General features: G+C 49.7%; 3 protein-coding genes across 6 annotated transcripts; 1 reads left to right on the forward strand and 2 right to left on the reverse strand.

Annotated features, from left to right (window-relative positions):
• Positions 1 to 972: 972 nt before the first annotated feature.
• Positions 973 to 2,380, reverse strand: APOA2 (apolipoprotein A2). Its single transcript, XM_032260950.1, has 4 exons — positions 2,289 to 2,380; positions 2,043 to 2,118; positions 1,608 to 1,740; positions 973 to 1,203 (listed from the first exon to the last, which is right to left on the reverse strand). Exons 2-4 carry the CDS (start codon positions 2,092 to 2,094, stop codon positions 1,086 to 1,088), a joined length of 303 nt encoding a protein of 100 aa, XP_032116841.1. The 5' UTR covers positions 2,095 to 2,118; positions 2,289 to 2,380; the 3' UTR covers positions 973 to 1,085.
• Positions 2,381 to 4,299: 1,919 nt separating this feature from the next.
• Positions 4,300 to 9,223, forward strand: TOMM40L (translocase of outer mitochondrial membrane 40 like). 3 transcript variants are annotated; one of them, XM_032260932.1, is made up of 10 exons: positions 4,300 to 4,488; positions 4,707 to 4,955; positions 5,239 to 5,306; positions 5,610 to 5,702; positions 5,971 to 6,072; positions 6,498 to 6,603; positions 6,800 to 6,922; positions 7,038 to 7,114; positions 7,304 to 7,406; positions 7,540 to 9,223. In XM_032260932.1, exons 2-10 carry the CDS (start codon positions 4,841 to 4,843, stop codon positions 7,677 to 7,679), a joined length of 927 nt encoding a protein of 308 aa, XP_032116823.1. In that variant the 5' UTR covers positions 4,300 to 4,488; positions 4,707 to 4,840; the 3' UTR covers positions 7,680 to 9,223. The 3 variants fall into 3 exon arrangements, with proteins under 3 accessions (XP_032116823.1, XP_032116824.1, XP_032116825.1); XM_032260933.1 differs by having other exon boundaries at positions 4,806 to 4,955; positions 7,540 to 9,218; XM_032260934.1 differs by lacking the exon at positions 5,239 to 5,306 and having other exon boundaries at positions 4,340 to 4,488; positions 7,540 to 9,218.
• On the reverse strand, positions 8,261 to 16,235 carry NR1I3 (nuclear receptor subfamily 1 group I member 3). 2 transcript variants are annotated; one of them, XM_032260918.1, is made up of 9 exons: positions 15,974 to 16,235; positions 14,735 to 14,874; positions 14,106 to 14,236; positions 11,685 to 11,854; positions 11,323 to 11,462; positions 9,910 to 10,055; positions 9,698 to 9,814; positions 9,398 to 9,503; positions 8,261 to 8,514 (listed from the first exon to the last, which is right to left on the reverse strand). In XM_032260918.1, exons 2-9 carry the CDS (start codon positions 14,839 to 14,841, stop codon positions 8,385 to 8,387), a joined length of 1,047 nt encoding a protein of 348 aa, XP_032116809.1. In that variant the 5' UTR covers positions 14,842 to 14,874; positions 15,974 to 16,235; the 3' UTR covers positions 8,261 to 8,384. The 2 variants fall into 2 exon arrangements, with proteins under 2 accessions (XP_032116809.1, XP_032116808.1); XM_032260917.1 differs by having other exon boundaries at positions 9,398 to 9,518.
• Between the last annotated feature and the right edge of the window lie 3,159 nt (positions 16,236 to 19,394).

The raw sequence follows: 19,394 nt of genomic DNA on the forward strand, positions 1-19,394 counted from the left end.
AGCTAATTTTTTGTATTTTTAGTAGAGACGGGGTTTCACCATGTTGACCAGGATGGTCTCGATCTCTTGACCTCGTGATCCACCCGCCTCGGCCTCCCAAAGTGCTGGGATTACAGGCTTGAGCCACCGCGCCCGGCCGATAAGAGGTTTTAAATGGAGAAATTAGAGCACTTCTAGGGAGAGGAGCAAACCCAGGTCTCTTATTGTGGGAAAGCGGGAAACACAGTGTTCTCCCAGCTCAGAAGGGAAAGGAGGGTCTGAGGTGACTCCTCTGTAGTAATTTTCGGAAAGATTTCTTTTCTTCAAGGAAATTATGAGAGGCATCCTCATTTTCTTTTCTTTCTTTCCTTCTTTTTTTGTCTTTTTAAGACAGAGTCTCACTGTGTCACCCAGGCCGGAGTGCAGGGATTCTATCTCAGCTCACTGCAACCTTTGCCTGCCAGGTTCAAGCAATTCTCCTGCCTTAGCCTCTCGAGTAGCTGGGATTACAGGCGCCCACTACCACGCCTAGCTAATTTTTGTATTTTTAGTAGAGATGGGGTTTTACCATGTTGGCCAGGCTTGTCTGGAACTCCTGACCTCAAGTGATCCATCTGCCTCAGCCTCCCAAAATGTTGGGATTACAGGTGTGAGCCACTGCACCTGGCCAGGGTACCCTCATTTTCTATGACTCAGAAATCAAGACATTCAGTTTGTGAATCCTTCCTTCCTCTCCTAGTTCCATGTGCATTGCAAAGGCTCTTTAGTGTTCTCCTGCAGAGCTATGCCCAGCCTGTAGGAGACTCCTTGGATTTGGAGAAGAATCATGGCACCTTCATCCTGTCATTTCCATCAGTTGTGTCTTCAATACTTTCTTCGCCCCTCCACACCCAAACTTCTCTCCTTCTAGAAGCAGATTTTTCCTTTTCCTTCCTCTTCTCCTCCCCTACTCCCCTACTTTTTCCAGTCCCCCAAACATACCAGACTCACAGCTAGATTTCTTCAGCATTTATTGTAGCAAAGTGTGGGTAGGGAGACGAGCTCTGGGCCTGGCCAGTGAGTGCTCTAGAGGCCAGGTGGGGTTAGAAGACAATGGTCTGGACGCTTCACTTGGCAGCAGGCGGTGCTCTGAGTTCCACGAAATAGTTCAAGAAGTTAACCAGATCCGTTCCAGCTTTCCTGACCAGGGGTGTCAGCTGCTCCTTTGACTTTTCAAAATAAGCCCTGGATAGGTGGCGGGATTAGAGTTTAATCAATTAGAGTTGAGGGACCCTAGGCACTGGCAGGGAACTTGGTGGTGGTGGGAGGTAAGAGCAGGCTGACTCAGGTCCCCAAACTCTAGTGCCTGTTCCATCGCATGGCAAAGCCCCTAGGTAGGAGTAGAGGCAAGACCTTTGCTGGGTAGAGGAACAGACTTTAGAGACTGAAATTCAAGACCTAGTTCTTGTTGTTCCTCTCTATCTAAGAGACATGGGGGATCTGTGGGTGATGAAGGAATTTTTCTCTCCAATTTAAGCCTAATCTGCCCTAATCCCCACCCCTTAGTTCAGTCTTCTGAGGGACCTCTCATCTTCCCTTCTTTCTCTCCACAGTTCCACAGCCCTTGAACTACTTTCCCTGAGACTTACTTGGCCTGGGCCTGAAGCTCTGAGCTCTTGACTTTCTCCATCAGGTCCTTGCCATACTCAGACACGGTCTGGAGGTACTGAGACACCAGGCTTTCCACACTCGGCTCTTCTGCCTGTCTTCGAACCAAAGCTCCTGCGCGCGCGCGCGCGCACACACACACACACACACACACACACACACTCTTTTCAGCTGGGTCCACAGCAATGAGTCCTGGCCTCCTGCCATACCTCTGCCAGTACCCACCCCAGCTCTCCACCTCCTCCCCGAAATGGTATCCAGCCAGATCTTTGGATGGCTTTCTGGGCTTTGGAGAGGGAATGATCTTTCTTTTGAGCCCTCTGGTTGCCAGACCCGGACATAAGAGCACAGGCAGATAGGTGGCTATAACCGCCAGCAGCTTCTCCCTTCTGATCCCCTCTCCATATCATACCCACCTTCAAGGCTGCAGATGGTGAGAAGCAGCACAGTTGCTGTGAGCAGCTTCATGTTGGTAACAGTGGCGAAGGCAGCCTAGGAACACGGTGGTGGGGGTTGGGGGGGACACTGAAGCCAAATGGGCTTCAGCTCCTCCCCAGGGATCTCCCTACCTGCTGCCCATTCCAACCTGGCTCTGTCCCTCTCCACAGCTGAAACCCAGGCCTCTTTGGATGCTGCCCACACCTCTTGCCTCCCCATCTTACCCAGTCAGCGTCTCTGTCTTTGGCGCCTGTGCCAGCCCTGGCTGGAGAGGTAGGGGCTATATACTACCTGTTTGTTTACCCACCCCCTGTCAGGTGACAGGAACTATTGATAGGCCCAGTGGGGCAGGGACCATTTTGGGATAAACAAGTTGGAGAAATGGGGGAGGAGAAGACAAGCACATGGGAGACTGACTCATGGTGATGGGGTGACACGCAGGGAGTACAGCCCTTAGTGAAGACTAAGGGGGTACACTTCAGTATATTTGAGGTTCATTCTTTTGAGATCTGAGGTACTTGGATTTGAATGCAGCAGGAAGCAGGGTTTGAAGCTATTTCTCTGGAAAGCTCTGACTTATCAACCCCTCAGCTCGTGATATCTTTATTTCATTATGGGTAGATCTCATCTCCCAACTTTATCCCGCTTTACTGCAACTTGGCAGAGCGATACTGGGGAGCAGAAGAAAGGAGAAAGGAATTGAAATCAGAGACAGGGCTGAGGGCTGTGGGGGTTAGGGGAATGAAGGTCAGGGTTAGAGGGCAAATGTAAATGATTTTGTTCCTTTTTGAGTTAATGTGTAATGAGACAGGGAGAGAAAACAAGAGAGCCCAGCATGATTTGGATGCTGATCAGTGAGCCTACCCTTCCCCCTTAAAACAAATTCAGAAAACAGCTTCTGCCCATCCCCTCCCAGTGGAGGGCTCTGGCAGGAAAAGAGGCGAATAAGAGGCTGCTGCCAGGATAAAGGTTGAAGGTGCCAGGTCATTTGATTACCTTATCAGTTCTAGGCAATAATCAGCCAATACTGAGTCAGCAGGAGCCGCAGCCCTGGCCCTCGTCCCACTCCTGTCAGGGGTGGCGGAGGGAGAAAGGTACATTCCCAGGTTTAAAGCATTTGGGTAAAATCAGTTAAATAGATGTCAGAAGTATTTTTATTTGTATCTTTCACCCTTTTGTCCCCCAAGCTTACTCCCTGAGTATGTGGAACATTCCTGAGAGGTAAGGGTGGAGGTGCGGAGCTAATGAGGGAGGTAGTGACCAGAGACCGAGAAATCTTTGTTTTTTCACTTTTGTTTTAGGTTCAGAAGCATATGTGCAGGTTTGTTACATACATAAACTTGTGTCATGGGGGTTTGTTGTACAGATTATTTCATCACCCAGGTATCAAGCCTAATACTCAGTTATTTTTCCTGATCCTCCCCCTCCTCCCACCCGTCACCATCCAAGACCAAAAAAATCTTACTCCATCTTCGATTATTCCCCTGTGGAGAGTGTAGTGCTTGGGGTCAGCCCATTGCCTTCCCCCTGGTCCTGGGATGGGGTGCATTTGGGGGCCAAGCCCCATATTCCTAGATTTTATTTGCCAACTGTGCCTGGGGACTCAGGGAAGGAAGGGTTAAATACAGAGAACAGCTGTTTCAGCGAGTACTTCCGATAGAACTCACGCCTCTGAGCCAAACTCTCACACCAGTTTCCATTCTACCAAGTGGGGCAAGAGTGGGGACTTCGAGAGATGTAGACCTCCAGAAGAGAAGGGTGGGCCCCTGTCCTAGGGAGTCCTGCACTTACTGAGTAGTACTCATTTGGAGGTGTGCTGTGGGGGCTGTGAGGATTCTCCAAGGGCTCCTTGGGGAGAGAGGAGAGATAGAAATAAACCAGGGTTCTAAAGAAGTCCTCATAATCGTTCTCTCTGTCACCCTTCACATAATGCCAGTCTACAAGCTGCAGTTTCACTTTTCTCATGAGTGAAGCTACATGGGTGGAAGGAGCTTCAATGGCCCAAGCTACAAGATGCTCCCTCTAGTGTCTTGCATGCTCATAAGTTTTTTTCCGACCTTGCAGAGGCCTAGTGATCTAAGGCCATCCACTTAAGTCTAAGGGGCCACCAATCAAGTCCCGCCCGCCTCTGCAGCGCCACAGTTGAAGCTCTTGGGCCGGCCGACCTGCCACTCATTTGCTTCCTCCCTTTGCGTTGGCCCCGGGTAGATAGAGAGGCTTCTTTTTTTTCTCACTGATTGGGCGGGACCCAATTGGGGTGGGTTGGGTCTTTGACAGCTTTCTTTGCCAGATTCAAAGATGGCGCTTATGGCCACGCTAAGAATGCAGCGTGAAGCTGCAGATCTGCCATCACTCAAGATGGCCGCCCCCATCAAGATGACCGGGGTGTGCCGGGGGAAAGGGGCAGCATGATGGTCTGAGATGGTAAGGGATACTGCACCATTGCGGGCCTAGTCTTGGGGCCTGGGAATGAAGAGTAGAGAGACTAGGGAGCAAGGTGAGGTCTGTGGTGGGGGCTAGGATTAAAGAAAGGGAGAGGGGACAGGGGTGACAGGTGGGGGTGAGAGATCAAAGATGGGGCGGGAGTGTGCCTGGGGTTGTCTCCCCATGAATGCTCTTTTCCCCTACTCTTCCTGTTCTAGGTCCAGCGTCGGACCATGTGGAAGTTTCTGGGACTGGGGAGCTGGATAATGGGGGTGGGGCCTGTTGGGGGGTAAAGGGGCAATAGCGTCCTTTCACAGGCTAACCCCGGCCCTTCCCCGCCCTCTGGACTAAAATGGGGAACACATTGGGCCTGGCACCAATGGGGACTTTGCCCCGCCGGAGCCCCCGCCGAGAGGAACCTCTGCCGAACCCTGGGAGCTTCGATGAGCTGCACCGGCTATGCAAAGGTGAGAACTTGGCATTTGGGTGTCTCAAGATGAAGGGGCAGAGAAGTAGAGGGTCTTGAATGCTGGATGTCCGGCGATGGGAGCAGGAAAGGGGAAATCACAGCTGGAGCATGCAGAGTCAGAGAGGATCAGGTGCCCAAATGAAGCGGAGCATTTCGTTGCACGACTTGAAAGGAGGTTAATTCCTCCAAAGTGCTCCCTGTGGGATTGAAAGGGGAGACTACCTTTTGGGGTAGGGGTTCCTTGTCTGTGCTTATTCCTTCCCTTCCCCTACCCCCTTCAGATGTATTCCCAGCACAGATGGAGGGCGTGAAGCTCGTTGTCAACAAGGTTCTGAGCAGCCATTTCCAGGTGCTCCCACTTCTCTGGCCCCTCCTTACTATTCCTCCTTTCCTGTCCCTGGATCCTCTTCTCCTTTCCTTTGTACTCCAGCCCTAGCCAGGCTATGCGGGACAAATGAGGGAGGATGTGGGGTTCTCTTTACCTCCCTTGCCTGTGGGACTTGTTGCTTTTAATCCAATGATCCTGTGTATGTTGGAATATTTGGGGATTTTTGAGAGGCCCTCTGGATGGGGAGAAGAGACGAAGGGTGGGATGAGGGATTGAAGTGGGGCAGGAATGTGCCCTCTTCTCCACTGACTCCTCTTTCCTCAGGTGGCTCACACTATACACATGAGTGCCCTGGGCTTGCCGGGATATCACCTCCATGCGGCCTATGCAGGGGATTGGCAGCTCAGTCCCACGGAGGTGAGGGCTCCACACACCTGGGTCATCTCCCTAAAAGCCAATCTGGGACCCAGTTCTGGAGGAGGAGGAATTGTGGGTGTTATGAGGAGGAATGGGATGTCTCTTCTGAACGGGAGAGGGTAGAGAAACGTTTTCTGTGAAGAGCCCAGAGTGTGTCTCTGTGACTCCACCAGGGGGCGCTGTGTACTGTTAATGAAGTCCTATATTTGGGTTGAGGCTGAGTGGTGCCACCCGGCTCAGCCTTACTACTGTGTACCCACTTCCACAGGTGTTCCCCACTGTAGTAGGGGACATGGACAGCAGTGGCAGCCTGAACGCCCAGGTCTTGCTCCTCTTGGCAGAGCGGCTCCGAGCTAAGGCTGTCTTCCAGGTGACCAGTTCCTGCCTCCATCCCCTGAGGCATTTCCTCTTTCTCCTCCACGGGTTTCCTGCTCTGAGGGCTTAGAAGGAGGAGCAGGGTCAATAATGATCATAAAGGAGAGAGGCTGGCGCCGTGGCTCACGCCTGTAAATCCCAGCACTTTCGGAGGCCAACATGGGTGGATCACCTGAGGTCAGGAGTTCAAGACCAGCCTGATCGACATGGTGAAACCCCGTTTCTACTAAAAAATGCAAAAATTAGCCGGGTGTGGTGGTGCACTCCTGTAATCTTACCTACTCAGGAGGCTAAGGTTCCAGTAAGCCGGGATCACACCACTGCACTCCAGGCTGGGGAACAAGAGTGAAATTCCATCTCCATCTCAGGAAAAAAACAATAAGAGGGAGGGATATTTTACTTCTTGCTCTTGCCACCCAGACGCAGCAGGCCAAGTTCCTGACATGGCAGTTTGATGGCGAGTATCGGGGAGATGACTACACAGCCACTCTGACCCTGGGAAATCCTGACCTGATTGGAGAGTCAGGTGAGGAATGGGACAGGGTTCTTTTTATCTTGGCTGCCCATTTTGCTAATGTTGACTATGTCTCTTCATCTTCTGTACAGTTCGGAGTTTAGAAAAGGAACTTCTTGGGCAGGCTGGGGTGGGGCTTATGGGGGTGAGGGAGCAGACCTGGATGTTGTGTCTACGGCTGACTCCATGTCTTCCCATTCCCCCACAGTGATCATGGTGGCTCACTTCCTGCAGAGCCTCACTCATCGGCTGGTGCTGGGCGGAGAGCTCGTTTATCACCGGCGGCCAGGCGAAGAGGGGGCCATCTTGACCCTGGCTGGGAAGTACTCGGGTATGGGGTTAAGTATAGTAGTGGCCAGGAGAGGCAATTCTGGACTTTTCTGGGGTTCCTGGCCCGTGTCATACTATAGTGACACACCTTCCCCTCTGCACTTTGGATTTTACAGCTGTACACTGGGTAGCTACATTGAATGTGGGATCAGGCGGGGCCCATGCAAGTTACTACCACAAGGCAAATGAACAGGTGAGACCTCTGACCTCACTCCCCTCCTCCTCAGCAAGTCAGTCGTGAACTTCTGTCCATCTGGACCTCTACCGCCCTGCTGACCTAGTCTTCCTCCTACCATGCTGTGTATATATTTCCATGCATGCCTTCATTCTGCTGATCCCCCGTCAGGACCCTTCTGCTCTCATCCTTGCCCGTGGTTCTCAGGTTCAGGTTGGAGTGGAGTTTGAGGCAAACACAAGGCTACAAGACACAACCTTCTCCTTTGGTTACCACCTGACTCTACCCCAGGCCAACATGGTGTTTAGAGGTGAGGGTTATTGGGAGACATCTGGCTATGCTGAGGGATGGAGGATGCAGAGGGAGGAAGCTGACCTTACTTCTGGTGACTATTTCCTCCAATCCCTGTTAAATAACCTGGTTGGTATTCTCTCCCCCAACAGGCTTGGTGGATAGTAACTGGTGTGTAGGTGCTGTGCTGGAGAAGAAGATGCCCCCTCTGCCTGTCACCCTAGCCCTTGGAGCCTTTCTCAATCACTGGCGCAACAGATTCCATTGTGGCTTCAGCATCACTGTGGGCTGAGGTTGTCCCAGAGTCAGCCCCCACAGCAGCTGGAACCTCTGAGTCAGGTGCCCTAGGGCCAGAGACTAGGCCCCTCTCCAGAGCCCGCCTTGCTGGGTGACCTCTAGGACCCAGGAGCAGAGTGGGGGACAGGACCATGCCCTCCTCAGAACTGGAGCTGCCACAGGGGCAGCTGATGAGGTGGAAGTTTGGGGATCCCCCCTCTGCTACCAGCCCCAGTATCACCTTCCCCATGCTCTTGTGGCTCTGGACTAAGGGGGAAGGATTAAGGGGTATGTCTGGCTGAATTCCCTCTGGTGCCCCCTGCCCCCAGACTTCCTTATTCCTTTCCCTGTGGTTAATCCTGCATGGGATTAGCTGACCATCCTGTTTTCCATCCCAGAGCCTCCCAAGGCTGGGGAAGTAGGGCTGAAGGGCTAGATCTTTGGTCTTAGAAAGTGGGGCCCATCCATTCCCAGAAGGAGCTTCATTACCTCTTAGCCCCGAGGCTTCCTCCTTCCCACCTTCTGTGCTTCCAGAGAACAACTTTGTTCACATGGTCACCCCCAGTATCCCCATGACCGCATGAAGAGGCAGTTATTGCTTTAGTCTTTCATTGCAACCACTGGGCTCTCTTTGAACATGGTCCAATCTTTTGTCCCAGCATTTCCCCTCTCCAGAGTGTCCAGGGTGTCCCAGGAGCTGGGGAAGGCAGTGAGCCTGGTCTCAGCTGCAGATCTCCTGGAGCAGCGGCATCATGGCAGACAGTCCCTGGATGTGCTGGATTTGGTACCCATAGGCCTCATTAATGCTCCGGAGCTCAGCCAACAGGCCCAGCAACTTTGCATACAGAAACCTATGGAGGAAGTAGTGGGGTTGCCAGGAAAACAGGAGGGAAATAAGGCACCTGGGAGTCTTGTCTTGAGGCCCTGATCCCCTGAACTGTTCCTCAGTGAAGCCAGGTCTGACATTAGAGAAAATCATGCTCTGGTATGACAGATTATCAGAAGTTCCAAAGGTCCTCGAGGGGGCCTCAGTCTGACACTGTCTTCTCTCACCAAGCTCAGTTATTCTGACCCCAGAGCTCTGAGGGCCGAGTGTGAAGAAAGCTCCAGACTTGGCCAGAACTCCAGCTGTGTGGAATCTGAGGGCCTGGCCCTCCAGAGCAGGTTCTAGAAGGTGGATATGTTCTGTGGTATAAAGTGTCCCCTTTCTGGCCAAACTGGCTCTTGGAGGAATGAGCAAAACAGAAGTGGTTTATACCTCAGAGCCTGGATAAATCGCAGACTATGAAACTGAAACTGGCTTTGGCCATGAAACTGTGAATGACTATAACTTCAAGGGAAAAGAAAAATCGAAGGAATCAGCCCAATGGCGAGGAGAGGAAAGGCCAAGGGAAGGGAGTGAACAAGACTTAAAAGTCTGCGTTAGTCTGGAGAAGCTGGACTGGTGAGGTGATGGATGTCATCAATCTCAGGAATGCTATTACCCAGAGCCTCTGAGCTACTACTTTGCATCTGTACTAAATAATAATAATAAAAAAATCTGGAAAAAGTGAGATGAAACAGCAGTATCCAAATTCAGCAATTTGGATGCTGAAACGATGTGAGACAGGTAGACCCCAAGAGACCTGAATTCCCTAAGGAAAGGACAGTGAAAGACATTCCTCCCAAGTTCAATGTTTCGCCAACCCCTTCCTGCCCTGGTGTGGCCTCCGAGCCCTCAGTGTCCCACCGTACCGATCCCGGGGCCTTTGCTGCTGGCCCTTGATGTAGCTTTGCAGAGTCAGTGCCACCTCCTCTTGCAGCTGATCAATCTCGTCTCTCTGGGTAACTCCAGGCCGGTCTGTAAGATAGGGAACTGGGAAGGACACAGTGGGCGGCAGGGGTGGGCCTGCATAGTGCCCCGGGGACCGAGGCTGGGATAGACCTAGTCTGCAGGTTTGATGGCTAGAAGGCCTGGGGTGGATAGACTCAAGGAACTGAGTGTTTGGGCAGAGGTGGAGCAGCAAAAGGTTCTGGGCTTTGGGAGATGCTCACCAGGAGAGAAGAGGGCCATGGCGGCCAAGAGCACATACTCGGGCTCCTGGAGCTGCAGTTTTCGTAGTGTCCCATGGAAGTGAAAGAGCAACTCCAAAAACTCTACCTCGAACCCCACTGCGGGAGACACTAGGATTAGGAGCCTCTAGGTCACCCGACTGCACACTGTACCGCGAGGACACATGCCCCCTACTGCTCTAGCACCATCTCACCATGGGCTCCGTCTTCAATTGTGTAGCGAAGAGGCCCACAGAGGAAGTTTTGTGTTTGGAGACAGAAAGTGGTATTGAGTGCGATGTGACATATTTCCACAGCTGCTCCCTTGAGAAGGGAGATCTGGTCTTCAATGGGCAGGGACCTGTGGAAAGCAGGAAACAAGGGCACTTTTTAACTTTTTTTTTTTTTTTTTGAGACAGTCTCACTTTGTTGCCCAGGCTGGCGCACAATGGCGTGATCTCTGCTCACTGCAACCTCCGCCTCCCAGGTTCAAGCAATTCTCCTGCCTCAGCCTCCCAAAAGCTGGGATTACAGGTGTGTGTCACCATGCCCGGCTAATTTTTTATATTTTTGGTAGAGACAGGATTTCACCATGTTGGCCAGGCTGGTCTCAAACTCCTGACCTCAAGTGATCCACCTGCTGTGGTCTCCCAAAGTGCTGGAATTACAGGCATGAGCCACTGTGCCTGGCCCACTTTTTAATGTTTTGTTTGTTTATTTTTATTTTTTGTAAAGATGGGGTCTTGCTATGTTGCCCAGGCTGGTCTCATATTCCTGGGCTCAAGCAATCCTCCTGCCTTGACCTCCCAAAATGCTGGGATTATAGGTGTGAGCCTTGCTCTGTCACCCAGGCTAGAGTATAATAGCCTGATCTTGGCTACAGCAAACCTCTGCCTCTTGGGTTCAAGTGATTCTTCTGCCTCAGCCTCCTGAGAAGCTGGGATTATGAGTACCCACCACCACACCCAACTAAGTGTTGTATTTTTGATAGAGATGGGTTTCACCATGTTGGCCAGGCTGGTCTCAAATTCCTGAGTTCAAGTGATCCACCCACCTTGGCCTCTCAAAGCGCTGGGATTACAGGCATGAGCCACTGTGCCTGGCCTATTATTATTATTTTTAGTTTTCATTTTTTTGAGACAGGGTCTTACTCTGTCACCTAGGCTGGAGTGCAATGGTACCATCTTGGCTCACTGCAGCCTCAAACTCCTGGGCTTAAATGCTCTTCCTACTTCAGCCTCCTGAGTAGCTAGGACACAGGTGCACACCGTCGTGCCCAGCTAATTTTTGTATTTTTTTTGTAGAGATGGGGTTTTGTCATGTTGCCAAGGGTGGTCTCAAACTCCTAGACTCAAGTGATCTGCTGGCCTCTGCCTCCCAAAGTGCTGGGATTACTAGCACGAGCCACTGCAAGGCACCTCAAGGGCACTTTAGATGCGAACCTGTACTTCAGAGAGGAAGAAGAACTCCAAGTTCTGACTGGCACACTTAAAAACAAAGCTGGGAATTCAAGACCTAATGCTTGGAAAGGCTGAGGCATGTGTTAATTTGTTGTCAGTGACTTTTTGGGGTGGGCGTACAACTTACTAAAATGCTTGCCTCCTGAAAGACGAGGGGAGGTTACTCACCGGAAGAGGGGCAGGTCCTTGGTAAACTTGATGACTTGCTGTACCATGAAAGTGTTGATGTCTGCGAAGTGTGCGAGCAGAGGCAGCACAGGGGCCAGGGTGGGCAAGGGCTGGTGATGGATGAACAGGTGAGCTGGAGGCTGCAATGATCAGAGCATTAGCTAGAGGCCCTGGCCCTAGGGCCCTCCTTTAGTCCTCGCCAGCCTTATTTTGGAAGAGTTCCTTGCTGAGAAGCCTGCTGAGGCTGGGGTTCTGGAGATCTGTCCTCTGTGTTGGTGCATGGCACACACCCCTCTCCCTCAGACCAGCCTTATTGGGTGCCCTTTTGGTTGTATTCCAACCCCAAACCTGTCGGTGCTCACCCTAAACTGCACAAACTGTTCAAACATGGTGCCCATGTGGCGTGTGTGGGCCCCCAAGAGTGTCCGGATCAGCTCTTCTCGCTCCTTACTCAGTTGCATAGGTGTTTGCTGTGCCCGCCGCTGGGCCTGCTTTGCTCGCCGCAATGCCAGGGCTTCTGCCGACAGTATCACTGTGCCAGGCAAGAGATCATGACAAAGCTGTTGAGACTAGCAGAGCACCTCTCTCTGCCGGTCCCTAATCTGGGGCCCCTCAGCCACCCTGCACAATGAAGGATGGGGGGAAATGGGAATTCCTGAGACTTTCTTGGGCTTGGCTAAAGTCCTAGAGGCTCCAGGAGGCAGGGGGTTCCTGCATACTTTCACCCGCCTGTGAAGAACTGCAGCAGCAAACTGCACCATGGGAGAGAAGGGAAGGGTGATGAGGAAAGCAGGAAAAGTGTAAGGAAAAGTGCGAAGGCTTCTGGGGAAACGGTGATGAGGGAGGGTTCTTGATACCTAGAGCATCGCCTTATGTGATGTTTGCAAATAATCCTTCAAAAATAATCAGATAATCATTTCAAAGAAACCCTTATTTCATTTTTGTTTGTTTGTTTGTTTATTTATTTGTATATTTTTAGAGATGGGGTTTTGCCATGTTGGTCAGGCTGGTCTCAAACTCCTGACCTTACGTGATCCACCCACCTCGGCCTCCCAAAGTGTTGGGATTACAGGCATAAGCCACTGTGTCTGGCCCCTTGTTTGATGTTTTAGCATACTTTCAAAACTTCTGAGGTTAAATCCCACTGAATGAAACAACCCCAGGTTAGGCAGGGCTGGTATTCATCATGTATACACACATACACACACACACACACACACACACACACACACACACACACACTGAGAGAGAGAGAGAGAGAGATTCACTCTGTCACCCAGGGTGGAGTGTAATGGCTTTATCTAAGCTCACTGCAACCTCCACTACCACTTCCTGCCCCTGAGTTAAAGCCTGCCTCAACCTCCTGAGTAGCTGGGATTACAGGCATCCGCCACCACACCAGGCTAATTTTTTTTTTTTTTTTGTATTTTTAGTAGACACGCGGTTTCATCATGTTGACCAGGCTAGTCTCGAACTCCTGACCTCAGGTGATCTGCCTGCCCTGGCATCCCAAAGTGCTGGGATTACAGGCGTGAGCCACCACGCCCAGCCTAATCATATTTTTTAGAAATATGGTCAGGCTCAGATTCCTGTGACGGGACCAAGGTCACAGAATAAGTAATGTAGATTTAATTCAGCCCCAAATCTTTTGACGTCTACAAAAGATCCAGGATTAGACCAAGATCTTAAATTCAGACCAAGATCCTTTGACTTCTACAGTTTCTTTTCATTCTTCCATAGTGAGAATCGTGTGAGATGGAAAAAGCAAGAGTTTGGGAGTCAGGTAGACTTGAGTTTGAATACTGACTGTACAACTTCTTTTTCCTTCGTCTTTTTCTAGAGTGGAGATCTCACTCTATTGACTAGGCTGGTCTCGAATTCCTGGCGTTGAGCAATCCTCTCGTCTCAGCCTTCCAAAATGCTGGGATTAGAGGCGTGAGTCACGGCTCTCAGACTGCACAAGTTTTTAGTTGAACTAACTTGGGCAAATTAACTTCTGTGAGCCCCAGTTACATCATCTGTTGGGAGCAAAGAACAGTTACTTGGCACAGAGAAGGCATTAACTAATTCTATAATTGAGCACTTACTAGGTGACAGGCACTATACTCAAGAGATAGAAAGAAAATAAAAAACTCACACCTGTAATCCCAGCACATTGGAAGGCCAAGGTGGGCAGTCGCCTGAGGCCAGGAGTTTGAGACCAGTGTGGCCAACATGGTGAAACCTCATCTCTACTAAAAATACAAAAAAATTAGCTGGGCCTGGTGGTGCATGCCTGTCATCCTAGCTATGCTGGAGGCTGAGGCGGAGAATCACTTGAACTCAGGGGTCGACATGGGGCTGCTACATTCCAGCCTGGATGACAGAGTAAGACTCCATCTTAAAAAAAAATAAAAAAAAGAAAAAGAAAAAGAAAAAAGAAAAGCTAGCCATGTGGATATCTAGAAGAAGAGCGTTTCAGGTAGAGGGAAAGACAAGTGGAAAAGTCTTGGAGGAAGAGTGTGCTTGGTGTTTCTAAGGATGACAGTGAAGTCAGAGTGGCCAGAATTGACTGAGAAATGGGAGAAGGGCATGAAGTACAGTCTGAGGTGTGGGAGAGCTAGACCATGAGATCATGTGCTTTGAGATGGGGAGCCATTGGAGGTCTTGAGTGAATAGTGACATAATCCAACTAGTTTAAAAAAGATTACTGTGCCTGCTATGTAGAGAATGTGCTGTTGGGAACAAGGGCAAAGCAGAGAGACACAGTCAATGGATTCTCGGGATGTAGGGGGTCAACTCACTGTCTTTCCTCATGCCAGCATCTAAGCACTTCTGCAACCTGCAGGCTGGGCAGTGGCGCCTCTGAGCCTTGCTGACTTCACAGCTACCAGCAAAGGGGCAGGTGGGACCAATGCTTTTGCTAACTGTTCTCCTGTGAGACACAGAGATGTTGTTAGGGTCTGGGATGGCAGTGAACAGACAGGTGGCTAGGTGGGGGTATGAGATGAAATGGTCTAAAAAAACCTGGGAATCTGGTGAAATGGACTGACTATTCTGAGCTGTGCCCAAACGTTCCCCAGGGGTGGATAGGGTCCAACACATCTCAAGCATTTCCGTGGCAACACAGCATCCCTTGGGAAGGCCTAGTTGATGTAGGACTAGCAAGGTGCTTCACAGGCAGTGGGTACATAGCAAGTGCTCTTGACTAATGGGCTGTGTCCATCAGACAAACATTCAGCCTTCCCTCTGTTATGCCACCAGTTTATAGTGTTGTGTTTGGCAAGAGGTACGGTGCCAGCCACAGGGTAGTTAGATTCTAAGATAAAGGAGTAATGTAGCTGGATAGTCTTGGGCACGGGCGGAGGTATAAAGGATAACTGATAGGGAGTTTGGTTTGGAGGGTTATTTCCATTGGGGAGGAGGCTCTCACCTGAAGAAACCCTTGCAGCCCTCACAAGTCAGCGCATTAAAGTGGTAGCCTGTGGCCTGGTCCCCACATACCACACAGTTCCTCAGCTCATCTTCCCTAGTGGCCATGTCGTCAGGCGTTGGGGCGGCTGTCACAGACTCCTGAATGTGGGAGGGGTCAGCAGTCAGTTCTGGGCCACCCTTGACCCTTTTCTGTCCCTTCTACAGAGTTTCTTTCCGAACCAAACCAAACCTGTCCTTGACTCGATCCCCAGTGTGTTTCTTTTTCTTTGCTTTTCTTTTTTGAGACAAGTTCCTGCTCTGTCACCTAGGCTGGATCTCCACTCACTGCAACCTCTGTCTCCTGGGCTCAAGCAATTCTCCCACTTCGGCCTCCTGAGTAGCCCCACCATGCCCAGCTAAATTTTTTTTTTTTTTTTTTTTTTTTTTTTACCATGTTGGGGTTTTGCCAACATGGGGTTTTGCCATGTTACCCAGTTGTTGTTTTTTAGTTGTTGTTGTTGTCTTACTCTGTCACCTAGTGTTGCCTAGGCTGGAGTCCATCATAGTTCGATGTAGCCTCACACTCCTGGGCTCAAGGCATCCTCCCCCTCCCCCTCCTGAGTAGCTGGGACTATGGTACACACCACCACACCAGGATAATTTTTTCTTTTTCTCCCTTCTCCCCTCTCTTCTTCCCACCCTTCTTCCCTCCTTCCCCTCCCTCCCCTCCTCTCCCCTCTCCTTCCCCCCCCTTTCTTTCCCTTCCCTTTTTTTTTTTTTTTTTTCCTGAGACTGAGTCTTGCTCTGTTGCCCAGGCTGGAGTGCAGTGGCTCAATCTCGGCTTGCTGCAAACTCCACCTCTCAGGTTCAAGCTATTCTAATGCCTTAGCCTCCAAGTAGCTGGGATTACAGGCATCCACCACCATGCCCAGCTAATGTTTTATTTTTAGTAGGGACAGGGTTTCACCATGTTGGCCAGGCTGGTCTCGAACTCCCGACCTCAAGTGTTCTCCCACCTCGGCCTCCCAAAGCACTGGGATTACAGGCATGAGCCCCTGCACCAGGCCTCTTTTCTTTCTTTTTTGTAGAGATGGATCTGTTATGTTACCCAGGTTGGTCTTGAACTCCTGGGCTCAAGCAATCCTCCCACCTTGGCCTCCCAAAGTGCTGGGGTTATACATGTGAGCCACCATGCCCAGCCCCCAGCATTACCTGTACTTTATTGCTTTTAGTCTTTGGCCCCCAACAGATTTCCTACCTGCTTCTCTTAGTCAGCATGTCACCTGCGGGCCACAGAATCTGGTATGGAAGATCTCTCCCCAAACTCCCACGCGGATGCTGTTTTTCCTCTGATCTCAGGAGTTTCCTGTAACTGAAGTTAGGGATTATGACCCTTAGTACCTGGAAAACAAGCAATGTCTGTTGTATGTGGCCTACAGTTGCTCTCAGTGACTGTGGGGTTAGGGCACAGACCCTGGACTCAGGGTAAAGTCCTAGGTGGGAGGTTTTCCCAGCATGACAAAGGTGCTGGTAGGTGGCACATGGGGAGGGACTCTGGTGGGCGGGAACCTCGTGATTCATTGGAGGCTGCATCTTATCAGACGAATGGAGATTTTCCCTGTCGATAAGCTTAAGGCTACATCTGCAGTCTCCTGTGTACAGAGATCCTGAACAAGCTGGGAAGAGAGACAGATAGGCAGACAGACAGAGCAAGCTTTTTCATGCACAGTATGTCCGTACTAAAAGAAGAGGTGTAAAAGTTGCATAAGGCTCCCAAAAGGAAAGTTTTTAAGAGACTAGGGACTGGGCAGTGGCTCACACCTATAATCCCAGCACTTTGGGAGGCCAAGGCAGGCGGATCACTTGAGGTCAGTAGTTTGACACCAGCCTGGACAACATGGTGAAACCCTGTCTCTACTAAAAACACAAAAATTAACTGGGCATGGTGGCACACACTTGTAATCCCAGCTACTGGGGAGGCTGAGATGGGAGGATCGCTTGAACTCCGCAGGCAGAGGTTGCAGTGAACTGAGATCATGCCACTGCACTCCAGCCTGGGCACACAGAACGAGTGAGACTCCATCTAGAAAAAAAAAAAAGAGAGAGAGAGAGGCACTAGGGTCTAATTTAGAGCTTATACAAAGAGCCCACTCACTTCCTAACTAGGGAGGACTCAAAGTTAATCAGAGTGATCACAGGGCGCAGCGGCATGCACTTCTAGTCCCCCCTACTCTGGAGACAGGTAGAGGATGGTTTGAGCCCAGGAGTTTGAATTCCACCTGGGCAACATAGCAAGACCCTATCTCTAAAAAATAAATAGATAAATAAATAAAGAGTGCTATTAAAATATATATATATATTTCCCCCCGAGATGGAGTCTTGCTTTGTCACCCAGGCTGGAATGCAGCGGCGCGATCTCAGCTCACTGCAACCTCCGCCTCCTGGGTTCAAGTGATTTTCCTGCCTTAGCCTCCCAAGTAGCTGGGATTACAGGCGCCCACCACCTGGCTAATTTTTGTATTTTTAGTAGAGATGGGGTTTCACCATGTTGGTCAGGCTGGTCTCAAACTCCTGACCTGTGATCCGCCCACCTTGGCCTCTCAAAGTGCTGGGATTACAGGTGTGAGCCACTATGCCCAGCCAAACTTTTAAAAAAATAATAGTGACCTCTAACCAGAGGTAGTTGGGGTTGATTTAGGAACTCTTGCACCAGAAATGGCTTCATGGATGTATGATCTGTACAGTCCCACGAGCTCTGCATTCAGAGGACTCTCATGCTTGGATCAATGCTCTGCTGTTGCTGTCTTAAAATACTTACTTTTTGAACAAGGGTCCCTGGATTCTCATTTTTCAGTGGGCTGCCTTCCAAAATTATGTACCCAGTCCCATCTGGAGTCAAGATGAAGGCCTTCTAATTAATAAGTTTAAGATTCAGAAGTAGAAGTCAGCTGGGCATGATGGCTCACGTCTGTAATGCCAGCACTTTGGGAGGCCGAGGTCAGGAGTTCGAGACCAGCCTGGCCAACATGGTGAAAGCCCGTCTCTATTAAAAATACGAAAAATTAACTGGGTGTGGTGGCACACACCTGTAGTCAGCCCCAGTAACTCAGGAGGCTGAAGCAGAAGAATTGCTTGAAGCCGGGAGGTGGAAGTTGCAATGAGCTGAGATCGCACAACTGCATTCCAGCCTAGGTGACAGAGCCAGGCTCTGTCTCAAAAAAAATAAAATAAAATAAAGAAGAAGAAGAAGTCTTCACTGGGGCTTAGTGCTCTATCATCATTGAAGAATATTTTTGCTTGTGTTTGTGTGTGTGTCTATACCTGTCTATGTATCATTTATCTGTCTGCTTTCCCAACATCTATGAACAGAAAAAGTCATTTCAAAATATTTGGATGTTTTGGGGATGGGCAATATGTTGGATAAATCTCTGTTAGATAAATTTGATTCCACACACACTGGAATAAAGTCCAAAGTCTCAGTCTTCCAATTTGAAAGGTTCTTCTCACTGCAGATCTCTCTGGGTGTTTGCTGTTTCTGTACTATATGATCTTTTCTCACTAGAAATCAGCATTTATTTTTCTGTGTGTGTGTGTGTGTGTGTGTGTGTGTGTCTGTGTGTGTGTGTGTGTGTGTTTGAGACCGAGTCTCACTCTGTTGGTCAGGCTGGAGCACAGTCGTGTGATCTTGGCTTACTGTAACCTCTGCCTCCCAGGTTCAAGAGGTTCTCCTGCCTCAGCCTCTCAAGTAGCTGGGATAATAGGTATGTGCCACCATGCCTGGCTAACTTTTTGTATTTTTAGTAGAGACAGAATTTCACCATTTTAGCCAGGATGGTCTCCATCTCCTGACCTTGTGATCCACCTGCGTTGACCTCCCAAAGTCGGGGATTACAGGCGTGAGCCACCACACCCAACCTATTTTTCTTTGTTTTGCTATTATGTCTTCTGCTTCTTCAGTTGAATTAAATTATAATTAATATTTCTCTAAAGATGAATTAAAACCCCAAGAGCAGGCTAGAGTCATAAACATACACACACACACACACACACACAGAGAGAGAGAGAGAGAGAGAGAGAGAGAAAGGAAGGAAGGAAGGAAAAGAAAGAAAGAAGGAAAGAGAGAGAAAGAAAGAAAGAGAAAGAAAGAGAGAGAGAAAGAAAGACTGACTCAGTTAAAAAGATGCTTGTTTAGGTTCCCAGAATGAGTTAGCAGAACCCTTAATCTCAAGTGGTATAACATCCAGCTATGCATAACTTTGCATTTTGAAATAAGCTGAGCTCCAGAGAGCACAGATGCTTGGATCTGTTCCTTGGGAGATGGTAAGAATATTTATGTGTATATATCTGTTGGTGTCTTTGTGACTCTGACAATTCATGCTACTTTATTCAATCAACAAATATTGACCAAGAATCCACCTATGTCTTAGATACTAGAGTTAAAAGATGAGTAACATGCTCTCCTACCCTCACAAACTTTAATCATTAATGGGGGAGACAGACCTTTACACAGACATAAAGAAATATAGGGCCAGACACAGCAGCTCACACCTGTAATCCCAGCACTTTGGGAGGCCAAGGTGGGCGGATCATGAGGTTAGGAGTTCAAGACCAGCCTGGCCAACATAGTGAAACCCCGTCTCTACTAAAAATACAAAAATTAGCTGGATGTGGTGGCACAT

This window comes from Sapajus apella, unplaced genomic scaffold, assembly GCF_009761245.1.
Source record: "Sapajus apella isolate SASKATOON/1434 unplaced genomic scaffold, GSC_monkey_1.0 scaffold119, whole genome shotgun sequence".
Classification (NCBI taxonomy): domain Eukaryota; kingdom Metazoa; phylum Chordata; class Mammalia; order Primates; family Cebidae; genus Sapajus; species Sapajus apella.

Excerpts from the sequence above, each read along its gene's own strand:
- NR1I3 (XM_032260917.1), bottom strand. The coding sequence starts at position 14,841 with ATGGCCACTAGGGAAGATGAGCTGAGGAACTGTGTGGTATGTGGGGAC. Across the intron at positions 11,855-14,105 it reads TGCTGGCATGAGGAAAGACA|TGATACTGTCGGCAGAAGCC; the intron begins GTGAGTTGACCC and ends TGCCTGGCACAG. Across the intron at positions 8,515-9,397 it reads CAGCAAAGGCCCCGGGATCG|GTTTCTGTATGCAAAGTTGC; the intron begins GTACGGTGGGAC and ends CTTCCTCCATAG.
- APOA2 (XM_032260950.1), bottom strand. The coding sequence starts at position 2,094 with ATGAAGCTGCTCACAGCAACTGTGCTGCTTCTCACCATCTGCAGCCTT. Across the intron at positions 1,741-2,042 it reads CACCATCTGCAGCCTTGAAG|GAGCTTTGGTTCGAAGACAG; the intron begins GTGGGTATGATA and ends GCGCGCGCGCAG. Across the intron at positions 1,204-1,607 it reads GAGCTTCAGGCCCAGGCCAA|GGCTTATTTTGAAAAGTCAA; the intron begins GTAAGTCTCAGG and ends CCACCTATCCAG.
- TOMM40L (XM_032260932.1), top strand. The coding sequence starts at position 4,841 with ATGGGGAACACATTGGGCCTGGCACCAATGGGGACTTTGCCCCGCCGG. Across the intron at positions 4,956-5,238 it reads GCTGCACCGGCTATGCAAAG|ATGTATTCCCAGCACAGATG; the intron begins GTGAGAACTTGG and ends TACCCCCTTCAG. Across the intron at positions 6,073-6,497 it reads GAGCTAAGGCTGTCTTCCAG|ACGCAGCAGGCCAAGTTCCT; the intron begins GTGACCAGTTCC and ends CTTGCCACCCAG.